We start from the raw sequence: 15,005 nt of genomic DNA on the forward strand, positions 1-15,005 counted from the left end.
AAAAAAAAAAAAATTTATTCGCACTACTGGTGGTCAAGTCCAAAGTCCGTTCTAATAATAATCCGTGCGCGATTGCACCTTCCGCGACCTTCCTCTAAGGAAAGAAGGACGTCGGCACGCTTGATTGCCATTGCGAGCTGCGTACGCAGGTTCGGTCTTTAACGATCGTCGTGTACGACGCGAGCGAATACGTTCGGTTCCTTTGGACAGACGTATTAGCGCCAATAAAACACACGTTGCATGCGACGGGGAGAAGATCGCGGCAGATATCACGGCAGCATCCCAAGCCCCTGTGCACATATAATCGCTTCCGAACGACGTTCTCGCGCATACAATCAAGTCAAGATTGGCACACAATCCGCGGCGGGGATGCAATAAACGCGCGCGCGCGCGAGCGAGCAAACGTTTCACTCGCGTGACACACTTGACACTCGCCGTCTCTTTCATTCCACCGATATTGCCGGCCACACCCGAGTCCTCTTTCTCTCGTTTCTTTCTGCTTCGCGCGCATGTGTATGTGTACGCGTACACTACACACTTACTTACCTGCTTTATCTCTTTCTGAGAGAGAGGTTCAAGGATAGGAAGCTGCGCCAAGAAGCGAACGCACTAGTGCGGTTTCGTGACGAGGACTGGGTTTTTCGCGCAATCCCGACGAGGTTTATCCGGCCTCTCTCTCTCTCAATAGAGAGAGAGAGAGAAAGAGAGAACACTTTATAATCATCGAGACGATTAGCTGTATACGAACACTGGCGTATACGTGCTCCGCAAATCGAGTATGCAATTTCGCGCATGGGACGTATGAAAAATAGGCCAAATTGCGAACCTGCGGGTTCAAAGAAAATGTCCAGCGATAATGAATAATAATGAACTTCGCGCGAAATTATGCGCGCGCAATCGCTTCATCAACCTTGATTCACTTCGCGACAAGCCGCGTCTTTCAACTTTGTTGAGTTTTTTTGGCGTGTCTTGATTCGTGTACGTGATATAATTTTTTTTTTTTCATTACATAACGAACAATCGCGACCAAATCTCTCACGGACGAATTTTGAATAGTTCTCGTACAGAGAGAATTTCTCGTCGTCTCTCTTCGTCGCGCGATTGACGCGATGACGGTCTCTCGCGGCGGTCGGTTGCCGCGCGATTGCGCGGCGTTTGTCTCTTATTGGTGTAAACACGTTGGGATGCAAGCGCGACTGCAACTAAGACGGACGCGCGACGTTGTGTGTTGAAAGTGGTCACGATTGTTTTTTTTTTTTTTTTTTTTCGTGGTTTTGCGGCGATACGCTTCTCCTCGTGTCGATCGATCATGCGAGAAATTCGCTCGTAAAATCCGGCTCTCGATGAAAGCGATAACGTTAGAAAAACATTTACATATTCGTACGAGTCCTCGCGACTTAACGCGGATTCTCAATATTCGCTAACATTGTGCAAACTGACATTCGCGAACGAACAGATTCGAAACGATGTGCTGCCGCACGAGCGAGCGCAATATTCGCCCGACTCTTCGAACGCGTTTGTTTGAATTGCGGTCTTCCTTATTCGGATAATTTGCACAGGACGTTATTGACGTAACACAATCTTTCGCAAAGGTCGTATTTGCAATCTTTACAACGTTAAGGTCAAGGTCTTACTCGTCGTTTCGGGATCTCCCGGAGCGCGCGAGCGTCTATTGAAAATTGCCCCGGCGCGGATACCGCACGCGAGACAAATCTGAATTTTAAATCCCGCTTAGAGTTTCGATCGCGAGACAAAAACGTAAGAATAATTTTAGAAGACGCGGTTAACACGCACAAGTCGCGGAGAGTTAAAATGAAGTACACTAACAAGAAAAAAAAAAAATATCTAAGATAACAAAGCGCGCACGTAACACACGGCAATTAGAATCAACTCGATGAATCACCATTGAGCCTCGTGGCTTTAATTGTTCTTCCGCTTCTTCGAAAGTGAATAGCACGCGCGTACACCGTAGTACGAAGCGAGCAATGTCTCAAGCGCTCCCGCGCGTCTCTCTCGCGGAAACGCGCATTTATCATCTTCTCCGGGAGATAAAATTTCGCGCTGAGAAAGTTTTTTTTTTTTGTTTATAAAGTAGATTTTCCTCTCTCTTTCCGCGCGCGCGCGCGCGCGCGGAACGTAATGACGCGAATGACTGCGGTTTACTCGTAGGCGGCGACGGTCGTTAAGAGATCGCAATTGGGATCTGGCCGCCGTGTCGCCGAGAGAGACCGCCGGAGAAAGAGAAGAAGAGAGACCGGGATTATATATTCGTGATACACCGACGAAAATGCACCGACGACGCGCCTTTGCGCGCGCGCGCTCGTGAGAAAGTCATCCGGCGTGACTTCCCTCTTCCGTTTCTTTGAGAAAGCGCGCGGAATGCAGGCGGGAATACGTTTGACGCCGCCGTGTATATTAAACCGCCTTTTATACGAATTTTATATTCGCCGTGCCGCGCAACGGGGACGGGATACCGCTCGTTGCCGCGCGAGAAGCGGAACCGAAGACTGGCTTTTAGCAGCTCCGAGGGCTCACAGTGCCGGCGGTTGACGCGCCGCCGGTTCTCTCGCCGAGGATCGAGAGTCGTGTTGTTGTTCTTGCTCGTATTGGTCTCATAAATTGCAATTCTCTTCATTTCTGTTTTATTCGCTACTTCGCACTTACAACGCGCATGATCTCGACGCCGGAATCGGACAATTACGAAGTGATAACCGCGCGCGCGCGCGCGCGTGCGTTTTCTTTGAAGAGTCCGATATTCGACAAAAATACAAGCGTGATAAGTTTTATCGTGCAAACACACACACACACACACAAACATGTAAATTTAATCAAAAGTATAATTAATGAATTTTATTAATATTTCACGTTTGTTAATTAAATGCGCTGTTATATATCACCGGTCATTAAGGAAAGGAACATTGTTAGTGAATCGAAAAGTCTCGAGCACTTGTAACGCGCGGATTACACTTTTATGTTTGCTTCTCACATGAAATTGCCGGCGAAAGTTTTGCGGAGTCAACGGCCTTCCAACGGGGCCCCGAGGAAGTCCGTTAAACAAGAGAGTTCCCTACTCGCTTTTTTTTTTTTTTTTTTTATCTCATCCACCTTTATGTCGTCGATGCGCCCGTTAACTCGCATTCTTCCCGCATAATCCGCGACGTTATGTATCTCTCAATTAATTTACGAATTGAAAAAAAAAAAAACAATTTTCTAAAAAGTGAAATTTTTCGTCATCAATCATACAAGATAAATGTCTCGGATATTTGTGAGAAAAGTAATTATCAGAGATATGCAAACATTAAACACGTGACAGTTCTCGATGTTTTACGTGTTTTTTTTTTTTTTCAAATGTATTTTCAAATACTAACTTCTAACTTGTTTAAAAATCTTATTTAATTATTTCTTTAATAAATGTTCCAGCCGGTATGTGTCTCTCGATATTGGAACACTTATCGTATCGACGTAAAATCTAGTAAAAAATATATTTAAAAGTCGAGCGCTCGTATGTTATCCATATTTAGAGAAAATGATCGAATATCGTTAACATAAAACTTTATTGTTTAACACGCCGAGTGACTTTTAGAAAACGATACAAGCCGGGTAATCGTATTCAGATAAAATATCGATTCAATCTATCCCGCGTGTTGGATCTTGCAGAATGCCCCTTCATTCAGTCGGAAAAGCGGCGGGGCGGTGTTTGCGCTGCACGAGCCCCATCGACGCGTTAATTTCGCAATTGTAAGTCATACTTCGCAACACATGTGCATGCGTTCGCAATCCTGGACACGCCGCCGTTTAGAAATCAGTTCCCGCGCGAGTTATGTTGGGTATACGTACGCACGAGTCTGTCTGCCGCAGTGTATCACCGCGAGTGTATCGCCTCGGCGTTATTGTACGATCGTGGGACGATATCGTCGACGAACGCGTTGTGTATAGGATTGTGCTCCATTTCCTCTCTCTATTTCCCATCTTTCCTTTCTCTCTTCTTTCCTCATTCCTTTTTTTTTTTTTCCCGCGAACCGCGGTTCACCGTAATAATTACCGTAACGGAGAAAAAACAAAAACGTTTTTTCTCTCCCCTTCTCCCTCTCCGTTTTCTCTCTTTCTTCACCTGCGTTTCTTCACTCTTTCGTTTATTCGCGAGCTACCAGTTGAGCCACTTTCGCAAGCGAGGCGAACACAAGACTGTCTTCCTTGATCTTGTTGTCGCATTCGATGTTCGATGTAACGATCGTGAGATTTTATCGCGAACGTGAAAAATATGATTATTTTTTTTTTTAAGTCTCATGTATCTTACGAAGAAATGTATGTATAATGTATATCTTCTAAATCTCAATTTGATAAAACGATGTTAAAAATATCGCGCAAAGCAAACTTGACTAGAGAAATATATTACTACAATATATTACTACAATATTGTTAAAAATTTCTAAATTGTCATCATAAAGATCGCTTGAAATGTCAATAATACAACAATGACACAGCACGGATGAAAAAAAGTTCAATGATGTCATCGATGAAGTGACCGGATACTAGGCAAAATATACAATAATGTATTTTCTGATACTCTGGACCGGTTTGTTTTGGCAAAATTTATAAATAAGCAATTCATTTATAGAGAGAGTTAAATGTGTTTCTGTGGGAAAAAAAAAATCGTCAACTCTCATGCCTAGAATCAATAAATCTGGTAACTAAAATTTCGGATTGCATCACACGGTGAAATAGCTTACGAGATCTACGTTTCGTAGATCCGAAGAACTTGTAACTGTGATATGTATACAAAAACTTGGTCGTCGCGCAGTGCACGCAACGAAGGACAGCGACGACAGTTATGGGCGCCGCGCACACATTGTTTAACTGTATAATAACAGCTAGGTGTCAAAGCTAAGCTGGTTTTTGCTGTATCGAGAAATCTGCACGAATGACGGCGCAGATCCGAGATTGTGCCGCCACAAAAGCTAAAATGACATCAATGACGGCTAAAATTACAGGCAGTTATAGTGATTGTCATCCGTTTAGATAGGACTGTCGTGACCCAGACCTTCATGTGTCCGCGCGATTATTGTTACACAAGTCCGAGTTTCTGAACAGAGAGACGGAGAACTGACCGATCACTCATCAGTCATCGATCAGCCACATTGTTCGAACGCGAATGTGTGTGTGTGTGTGTGAATCTCAATTCTTTTTCTTTCTCTCAGTTCAAGAACTCAGACTCTTAAAATCGTGGACCTATGACCTATGACCTAAGACCCGTAATAGACTTAATCATACAATCTAAGCCACAATAAGCACTTACATATATCTAGCAGGTGACAATCATTGTGACGCAATCATTGTAAAAAAAATAAAAAAAAAAAAAATACAAAGTATTCTTCGTCAAAGATATGAAGTATAAAATATATTTTTTGTCGTACTTGCTAAAGTTGTTGAGGATAATTTTCCTTTTCTTTTTCCTCGTACGACCGAGGAAAAAAGAGATTAAATTTTTATTGCACGCGGACATCGATTGTTCGGCTTTTTTTTACTTAAAGACGTATACTAATGTCCGAATTCGTTTTTTTCGAAGACATATGAACTTCTGAGAAAGATAAATATGAACTTACAAAAATCCGTAAGGAAAAAACGTTTTTTTCTCCCTCCCAAAGAGTTAAATTGACACGTGAGATCATACTTCGGCGGAGAAAAAAACATTTGACACACACAGGTGTGAGGCAGCAGACGCTCTTCTCGATCCGCGAACGCGAACCTTTCTCGTTCGACAATAACAAATACATAATCGCCAATTGTGTTATTTCTTGTATGCTAATGAGATAGCTATCGATATCTACCCTCTGTGAACTAATAAGTAATTTGTAATAGCGTTTTCTCTACTGTAATAATCGGTTGTTATTTGCTGACGCTTTTTTTTTTCTTTAAACTCGATCAATTTTACGTATTCTTTTTACCTTCTCGTTTCTCGAATTACCGAGGATAGTTGACGTCGATAATTGCGAACGAACGTCGCGTCGCGTAGCGCGGCCGTTGTCGATTAAAAGCTTCTCGCTACGCAGAAAATCCGCTTAAGCAAAGAATCGAGAAATTTGCATGAGAGGTGTATATCGCGGGATTTCACAGTCCGGGGGCATGCGTTCTCTCGTTGCGTATGTATATATAAACCCCCAGATTATCCCCTCCAAAAAATATATCCTCGTCTCTATTATTTGTCAGCGTCGTACGTATCGACTGAAACTTCAGTCGCGCGATCCAAGCCAAGCCGTGTAATCAAAATGACATTGTGAGAGTTGAACGCTAATCATGCGTGATCACTCGTGATTATGTTGTGCCGCGTGTACTATTTGCCAAACGCGTGTGTTATATGTTTTTTTTTCTCCGCATGATCCTAGCAATTCCGCAATCAAGAAACCGACAAATCTGTCATTGCATCACGTGTGCGTATACAGCGACGCACGTAATCGATATGTCGCAATGTGCTCCCTTATATGTTTTTTGCACGTGACTATTTGCTATTAAAAAAAAATAAAAAAAAAAAAAAATTGTTTTGCACGATAAACGATAAAATAATTATCGCGTTGCTGCAGAAAGAAAAAATTGTACATTCTCTCGCAATTGAATCAAAAAGGGATCGGTACGTTTTTTTGGTTTTTTTTTTTTTTTTTAATATAAAGAACGAAGAGAAGTAATTGCTACTTTAGTTTATACGAGTTTATTGTTGCGTTTGTAAAAAATCAACAGTTTAGTTAAGTGAATATCGAGTTCTATAGCTATTAAAGTTCAGGCGATTTCTTGCTTGTGTTCTTTTCACGTACACATGTCGGAGGAATATTCCATTAGTTCGCTTTTTTGTTCATTAACTCCGCGTATATATTAGAGAAGACCAATTAGCAATAAACGTTGCACGGTATCTCTTTCATTCTTTGTTATTACCGGGCTCCGTAGCGTAGCGCGACTTCTTCAACGTTGTAGTAAATACGACGATAAATAATAACTCGTACAAACACAATAGTTGATTGGGTTATTAAATTCGATCACGTCTATATAATAATGTAACTTCATAATGAAGCATATGCAAATACATCGTAATTGGTATTGTAATTGTGCCGTAATTACACATGAACGCGAACGAAATACCATACAACTATGGTTTTTTTTATCAAATTTTTTTAAGTTTCTTGTAACTTTGTCAAATATTTATAAAGTACGTATACTGTCTCAACAACCGGATATGTGTCAATGATTAGATATTTGATTAAAGAAACAATTATTAAATATATAAAGTTTTAACTTTTATATATATAGAGTAATTATTATGTGATTATTTAATTATTTTTGAATTATTATCTAACTTTTTACATAAAAACGTTTATTATAACATATAATTATTATTATTAGTAAATGTTTTGTATAGTTAGATGATATATAATTATTTCATCTGTGTTAATTATATAATATTATATTACAATAATAATAATTATCATATACATAATTACTATGTGATTTTCTTTGTTATAATTATTTCTTTAACAAATGTCTGATTATTGGTTATCTTAAAATGCACTTGAAAGGTGTAATTTAAAAACTGCGATCGATTAGTCAAAAGTTTTAATACGTTTTCTTTGTTTTCTCTTTTTCTCTTTCAAATATTTACATTTTCGTCCGGACAAAACTGTCAGATATTGTGCGAAAAAGCGAAAACTTGTTGTCAATCCTCTTGCCGAGTATTGACAATAAATTGCTATCGAGGTGCAAAACCGTTCATCAAACGACCGGGACATATGTACCCCATGTATTCGTGTAAATAATCGACGACGAATATCCCAGATGTCGGTTCTGACGTAAGTCGATCCGCGAAACACACACGCGCGAATAATGAATTCGAGCAATGTTACTTAGATTTATTTCTCGCGTCAAATGCACGTTTTCAGCGACAATGACAAACGATCGATAAATCTCGAAGTGATTTATTTTTACAGGAAATCCGCTTTTCTCCCCAAATATCGTACACACACACACACCTAACGTTAGTCGCTCTTATGGAATATCTGTTGTCGTGAAACTATTTTTTAATTGTTACGGAAATTTTTTCTTACATTTTGTCTTATATTCATTTTGTAAACGCGAGATGTAATCCCGCGCGCTCTCTTGCGAACGTTAGATTGTAAAAAGTGTTGTCGTAACTTTTCTTCGCGCGTTGTTTTGCAAGAAGTCTCGAACGTAACACAACAAAAGTCCACCTGCTGCATAACTGTTTTGAGATGTGCAAAGGCGATTATCCACGCTAGATGCACATGCGTCTCAATTATGCGAAATGTTCGTAAACAACGTAGCATCGCGATAATATAAGCTATTTAGCCAATAATAATAGACTGTTTTGGGACCAGAAAAACACATCGGAGTATACGTAGGAAACAAAAGTGGTGCACACACACACACGTGGGCGCGCGCCCGGAAATATTTTCTTCTTGTTTTTTTTCGCAATGTTACGCAACAAATGGTATACGTGCTTCAGCAACGCGCGAAAAAAAAAATAAGTTGTTTTTAATTGAGAGATAATTAAGTTTAATTGAGAGGTTTGTGTCTTGTTTACCGTTTGTCTTCAGCTGATCTGGAAAACTTTTTGAGGCATTACCTCACTATTTCGATGTTACGCTAATTAATTCTTTTAAGCGGTTAGATAATTAAAGAAATTGCTATCACAACGTTGTGACATGTAATTATTGTTGTATTTTTACAATCGTATGTACACATATATATATATATATATATATATATATATCTTTTTCTGATTATTGCTCATAATAAATAAAACCTTCGATTGTGCGCGAACATCGTTATCCACTTTTTATTAAACGGACTTTTTGTTTACCAGAGATTAAGAAATCTCTCACAGCAGTGCGACCGCAAGATTTCCGGTGAAAACCGTCATTTCCTGTGAGATAAATTGACCGGACGAACGCGTACTCACACATCGCTCGTAAGCAATCTTAAAACGAGCGTGGTACACAACAACAACAACCTTGTACTAAAAATCTACCAAAGCATAAGCTTTTATATATGTATATATTTTTTGTTTTTATTTAAATTCTCTCTCTCTTTCTCTCTTTTCCTCTTATTACTGCTAATTTTTTACACAAGTTTTTACACATTTCTTGAAAACAGTTTTCATATTCCTAACGACGATTATATTTTGCAACAATTGTGATTGTTGAAGGTTACGCGCCGGAAGAAACTGATTTACTCAATACCAATCGCCGCCGAGTAACGTTCCAATGATAATTTGTAATTATAAGTTTTCCCACAATTATACGGAAGAGTTCAATCGGAGCGCCTTTAATATTATCTTGTTTATATACGAATACGGCAGAAAAATGTGCAACTAATTCGCTCAGTTACACATGCACGCGATATTCGCGTATATATATATACATTTTTCTTAATAACTCGTTTATTGCCAATTACGTCAGATTTTTTCCTCGGCTACGATAGTTGAGCGATCGATCTTGTTTTATGTTAAAAATCAACCTCGTATTAATCGATCCGATCGTTTTTTTTTTTTTTTTTTTTTGTTACAGAGATACATCACGAACTCCGCCGGCGGGCAAGAAAAAGGAACTTGACAGTGGAACGCACTCGCGGAAGAAGAAATGACACACGGAGTCACGCGGGTGTACGAAGCCGCGACCTTTCCGCGCGAGCAATGATAGAGAAGAGAAACGGCCTTGGTGGTGGCAAAAGACACTAGTACCTGAACGATCGGTATTCACGTGACTGGCAGCTAAGCGACGAGAGATTACTAATTTATTCGAATTATTCGACTTTCGAGAAACGATTCTTTTTCTACATAGTTTCTGTTTTACGTGGCAGAGATCGATTCGTGTTTTTTGTTTTCGAGAAACTATAAAAAGACTTGGCGCAGCGTTGATAAAATGAGACACGTGAGCGCGATTCGATATCCGATATTCGAATAGTGTTTCCGATTGAGAGAGAGAAAGAGAGAGAGAAAAAGAGAGAGAGAGGGAGGAGAGGGCATCAACTTTGCCACGAACTCGATGCGAAACATTGACGAGGAACTGTCTGTGCGTGCGAGGATGAAGACGATGGGCGACGTCGTCGCGGATTCTGTCGACGAGAGCGACGGCACGGTGCAACCGCCCGGTGCGAGCAAGGAATTCGGCCACAGAACGCTTAGATCCTTGAAGAGAGGATTGGGTCGGCTGTGGAGACGACACCGGGGCAACGTGTCGATAACCGAATACGATCCGTCTTACAAGGTCGCGTACCTCGGCAACGTACTCACCGGATGGGCCAAGGGTGAGTACAAAATGTTCGTTTACGTATAAAAAAACTGAATCACACGTGAAACGGAAGAAATCGTAAGAGGAGAAACGTTATGCTCTTGTACTATCTCAACGTTGCCAAGTTTGTTTCTTTGTACTCGATTTTATTGCATTATCTTCAACCGGAAAAAATACGATAAATCGAGTATATCTATCTATTATCTTGTGTCAACAAGCGAACTATGCTAAGAATTCCTTGTTTTGATTTTGATATCTAAATATGTTTTCGTCGATTTTGATATCTAAATATATTTTTTCAAATTTTTTCGTTTCTCAAAGAGCATCGTCGATTCCGTATTTAAAATTAAAAGATTCGATTTTGACAAATTAAAATAAACACATAAAAAACCAACCGACATAGTCTAACACAAGATAATCAGCCATAATAGTATCAGCCTATTATAATAGATAGTTTTATAGAAACTATAGATCTATCTATTAATGAAAATTAATAAAATTTGTCTATTAATTCGCCGATGTAACAACAAGCTTTTAATTTCGAGTTTGTTAAAACATTCGAAATTGCCAAAGTTAATTTTGGCTTGTATGCGTCACTGGCAATTATGTCTTCTTGGATAAGCGGCAATTAGGAACGATATACGTTGCTTACATCGCGCGCACATATTCTTGATCGTGCCAACCTTGGCGCATAAATGATCAACCGGAAGTGCGCGATATTTCTTGCGACCGGTACATCGCAGCGCAAGGTTACGTATCAGTTCCGTATTGATCCTGAACGATCACTCTTTTTTCTTTTTTTTTGCCGCAACGGGCCATCCGTTGTTTTGCACGATCCTTTTGTCATAAGTTAACAGACTTATCTTCGAGACGATACGAGTCGAAAACTGCAAAACATCTTAATGGATATTAAATTTCATATAATTTTTTGCGCGCGTTGACGTTCACGTTGATTTTTAAAGGCATTGGATTTCTCAATTTTTTGTGTAACTTCTTCAGAGAATCGTCTCATTGAGAAATAAACGTTTTTTTTAACAAATAAGATAGATAAAAGGTCAAAATCGAGCAAATATAAAGTTTGTGAATATATATTAAAACACACAAAAAGACCAGCAAGCCGCTGCAATCCACGGGTGTAGGTGGCATGTAATAAATAAACCAATGTAAATCGTGTCTACTTAGACATACGGAACGTTTCGATCCAATATATTTGTGATCATCTTCAGCCAAACTACAAAAACAGAAATCAGTTATAAGAGTTAAATTGATTTGAAGTTAAAATCGAGATAAAGATACCGTATTAAATATATATTAAGCAAAATATCAATTTACATAGAAAAACGAAACGTTTTGTCTGTAACTTGAGACTTCTTCGGTCGTAATACATCATAAACGCAAAAAAACATAAAGAAAAAATTAATAAGTTACGCAAAACATTTTAAAATAAATAAATCGGCAATCATATCGATGGTGTTAACAGTGACAGTATATGTTCTTTTTATGTATATGTCCTCTTTTTCGCATGTGTGTGTTAAATTAATAAAAAATAAAAAATAAAAGTCATACACATTGCCATAAAGTTGTTATGAGAGATAAAAAGATGTTTTTTTTTTTTAAGTTGCAAATTAAGAGAGACGGTGAATTACAATAAGCAGTGCTTATTAAAGTCAAATGTCGCTTAATCAAGTCCAGGAAAAAACCTAGAAAAACAAATCCACAAAAAAAAATTAATTATTCATATTACATTAATCTAATATCTGAATGTTACGTATGTGTATAAAAATAGCGTTTTTACGCGACGGCCTTGTGCAAAATACCGGCTAGAGATTAGAATTGATTAAAAATAAACTTGCGCGAGGAAGCGATTATTTATTAATTTTTCTATCACATTTCTGGTTTTTGTTTTTTGGTTTTATCTTGTTATGCGTTAAAATGATACTTTACGGCCGGTCGTTTCCGAAACACGAACAACGGGGAGGGGGAGAAAGTTCGAAACGTAATCGATCGCGCAAAAAATACAATCGCAAGCCGCACAAGCGGAAACGCGCCGAAGTTCCGGTCGGACACTCTGGTGATCTAGTCTCATCGTGGCGCAACGTTAAAAAGGAGAAGGATTTACCGTGGTGCAACGACCGGATTCCATAGGCGTCAACCTGACTGCTGCACCAATCTCGAAGTTTCTCTCTGCGTTGTACTTACATCAAGAGTCCGACTTTTAAATATCGTCGTGCGTCATTATTACGGTACAACGTATTCGCGCGCCTATTCGGCAAGTAATTAATTCGTCTCAAGGGTAATCGGTATGCAAAATGTTGTCGTCGCGCATGTCGTGCGCTGGCTGGATGTATCCATAGCGCGTGCACGGATGTGTATGCAAAATATATTATACGCGTACATCAGACTCCAAATTAGCGGTTATACATTTAAGTCGAGACCTGAATCAGCCGGGTCTTTGTGAAAGGAGTTCGCCGAATTGAGAGATTATGAAAAAATATTCAACGGATTTTGTGCACGCACAACTTTTGTCTCTTATAAGTCTCGGTCTTACAATGCAGATAGAGAGAATCCGCGATGTAACTTTTTGCGTCTCGTCGTTAAAAAATTACAAAAAAGTTACATTTAATCAAGTCTAAGGTTGCAAATCGATTTTTTTTCTTCGTTTTTTAACGCAATCATCCGGTTACAATAATTGTTGGCATATAATTGTTTTTTTTACAAAGTCTTATGTGTGCAAGTTTTTTATTGCACGTATTATAATGAATGCTAATTAACTCATTGTAATATGATATTTTATCCTCATCTTCTGGGTAGATAAGTAAGTTTTAATTTGTTGTCGACGCATATATCTGAACGTGTGGATTTGTTTATACGAAGAATTTTCTTCTCTCACGCACGAGAAGAGATTCGGCAAATCCAATTCAAAGATGGCAAGTATATTTAGCGCAAAATAGTAGTGTGAGCTAGTACCAAGCGTGAACTATAAATAGCCGCAGCTCTTTTACAACTCTCTCTTATCAGCTATGTTCGTTTTCTTTGTATCTCTGATCAGCCGCTGCCGTCTAAGGGGTCTAAGAGCAAACACGAAACAATTTTCAGTCAACGCACAATTCGCTTTATACAAATATGTGTACAATCTGACGCTTTTGATACAAATATATATATATGTACCTCAAATAAAAAATCATTAATTAATTTATAATTGGAACGTGATTAGTGTAGAGTCGCCGATAGATCATTAAAAAGACATCTTTCTATTCCTCGAAAACCAAACATTTCGCGAAAGGATAAACCGGACGATGTGGAAAAAAAAATATATATATGTACCTCAAATAAAAAATTATTAATTTATTTATAATTGGTACGTGATTAGTGTAGAGTCGCCGATAGATCATTAAAAAGACATTCTTCTATTCCTCGAAAACCAAACATTTCACGAAAAGATAAACCGGACGATGTGGAAAAAAATATATATATATGTACCTCAAGTAAAAAATTATTAATTTATAATTAGAACGTGATTAGTGCAGAATCGCCGATAGATCCATTAAAAAGACATCCTTCTATTCCTCGAAAACCAACATTTCACGAAAAGATAAACCGGACGATGTGAAAAAAAAAAATAACAGTGTGTTACAGACTGTAACAATGTAATAAATATAAATAAATTAATAATAATAAATATGCAAATTCCATCATTTACTTGCATTAATTCGAAGAACCAGAATCCCGTGACACTTCGGACGTCCTACATACGCGCGCGCGCACATTGCTCGCGAGCCTCTCTTCGGAGATTTATAACGGTCTCATTCCGTCGAAACTTGTTTACTATAAAAATAAAGACGTGTGTGTTTGTACACGTGCGATAAGAGATAATTATATTCGTTATTGGATATGAGAAATATATTCGTTCGTTCGTTAAATTTTGTAGCCGTTTCCGGTCCTTTTCTTGAGAACTTGTTTCACGTCGTCCTTCGTCTTCCAGAAGAATATCCGCGGTCACGCAAGTTTATTGTCTCTCCTCCATCTCTCTTCCACAGTTTTAGTTTGTATAGAACCAAGGAAAGCTTATATGTTCGAAGAAAAAAAAGAAGAAGCCGCTTTAAGGCTTCGTTAAGTTGGTCCTTCCTTCCCGCCGTAGCGAAAATTAATCCGCTCTTACTTTTAAAAATTGAGCGCTAATTAGGTGTCCAATTTTTCAAAAACTTGCTCGACTCGTTTGTCAGAAAATTAAAATGGGAGGAGGAAGCGCTGACTTCTCGTCTCAACCTGTACCCAACATTGAAACGATGTACTTTCGTCAAAAAAAAAAAAATAGATGCCACTTCGGTGCTTCCATCCTATTTCAGAAAACTTAGCGCGGGATATAGCGACTTTGGGCCTTGAGAATGACACGTCGATTTCCGTATAAATCGTTCGAGCATCAAAACATTTAGATGTGAATAAACAAGTAAATTTAGCATTTTGTTCTCTCGGCAATCTAATTTTAATTTTATTTTAATTTCCTGCCGAAGCAGGAAATTCCCGAGTCGAGCATCAAGTTTTCGGGCATCTAGTTAGCACTTGTATTTAGATAAAAGCGAATTTATCTTATTTATAGTGAGAGAGCCACGGACACACAGTCACTTCTTCTCACTTTTTAGCACAGGACGCGCGTTTATTTATTAAAAAGATTACATTTATTAAACAGATTACAATGTCAACAACGTAATAATA

General features: G+C 38.7%; 1 protein-coding gene across 2 annotated transcripts in view; it reads left to right on the forward strand.

Annotated features, from left to right (window-relative positions):
• Positions 1 to 15,005, forward strand: part of LOC109854600 — a 37,100-nt gene that overhangs the window by 12,982 nt on the left and 9,113 nt on the right. For both annotated transcript variants that reach the window (XM_020427847.1, XM_020427846.1), the window contains exon 2: positions 9,570 to 10,308. In XM_020427847.1, coding sequence (XP_020283436.1) covers positions 10,047 to 10,308 — 262 coding nt within the window. In that variant the 5' untranslated portion in view covers positions 9,570 to 10,046. The remainder of the gene's footprint in view (positions 1 to 9,569; positions 10,309 to 15,005) is intronic.

Source organism: Pseudomyrmex gracilis, unplaced genomic scaffold, assembly GCF_002006095.1.
Source record: "Pseudomyrmex gracilis isolate BER0280 unplaced genomic scaffold, ASM200609v1 scaffold_70, whole genome shotgun sequence".
In the NCBI taxonomy this organism is placed as follows: Eukaryota; Metazoa; Arthropoda; class Insecta; order Hymenoptera; family Formicidae; genus Pseudomyrmex; species Pseudomyrmex gracilis.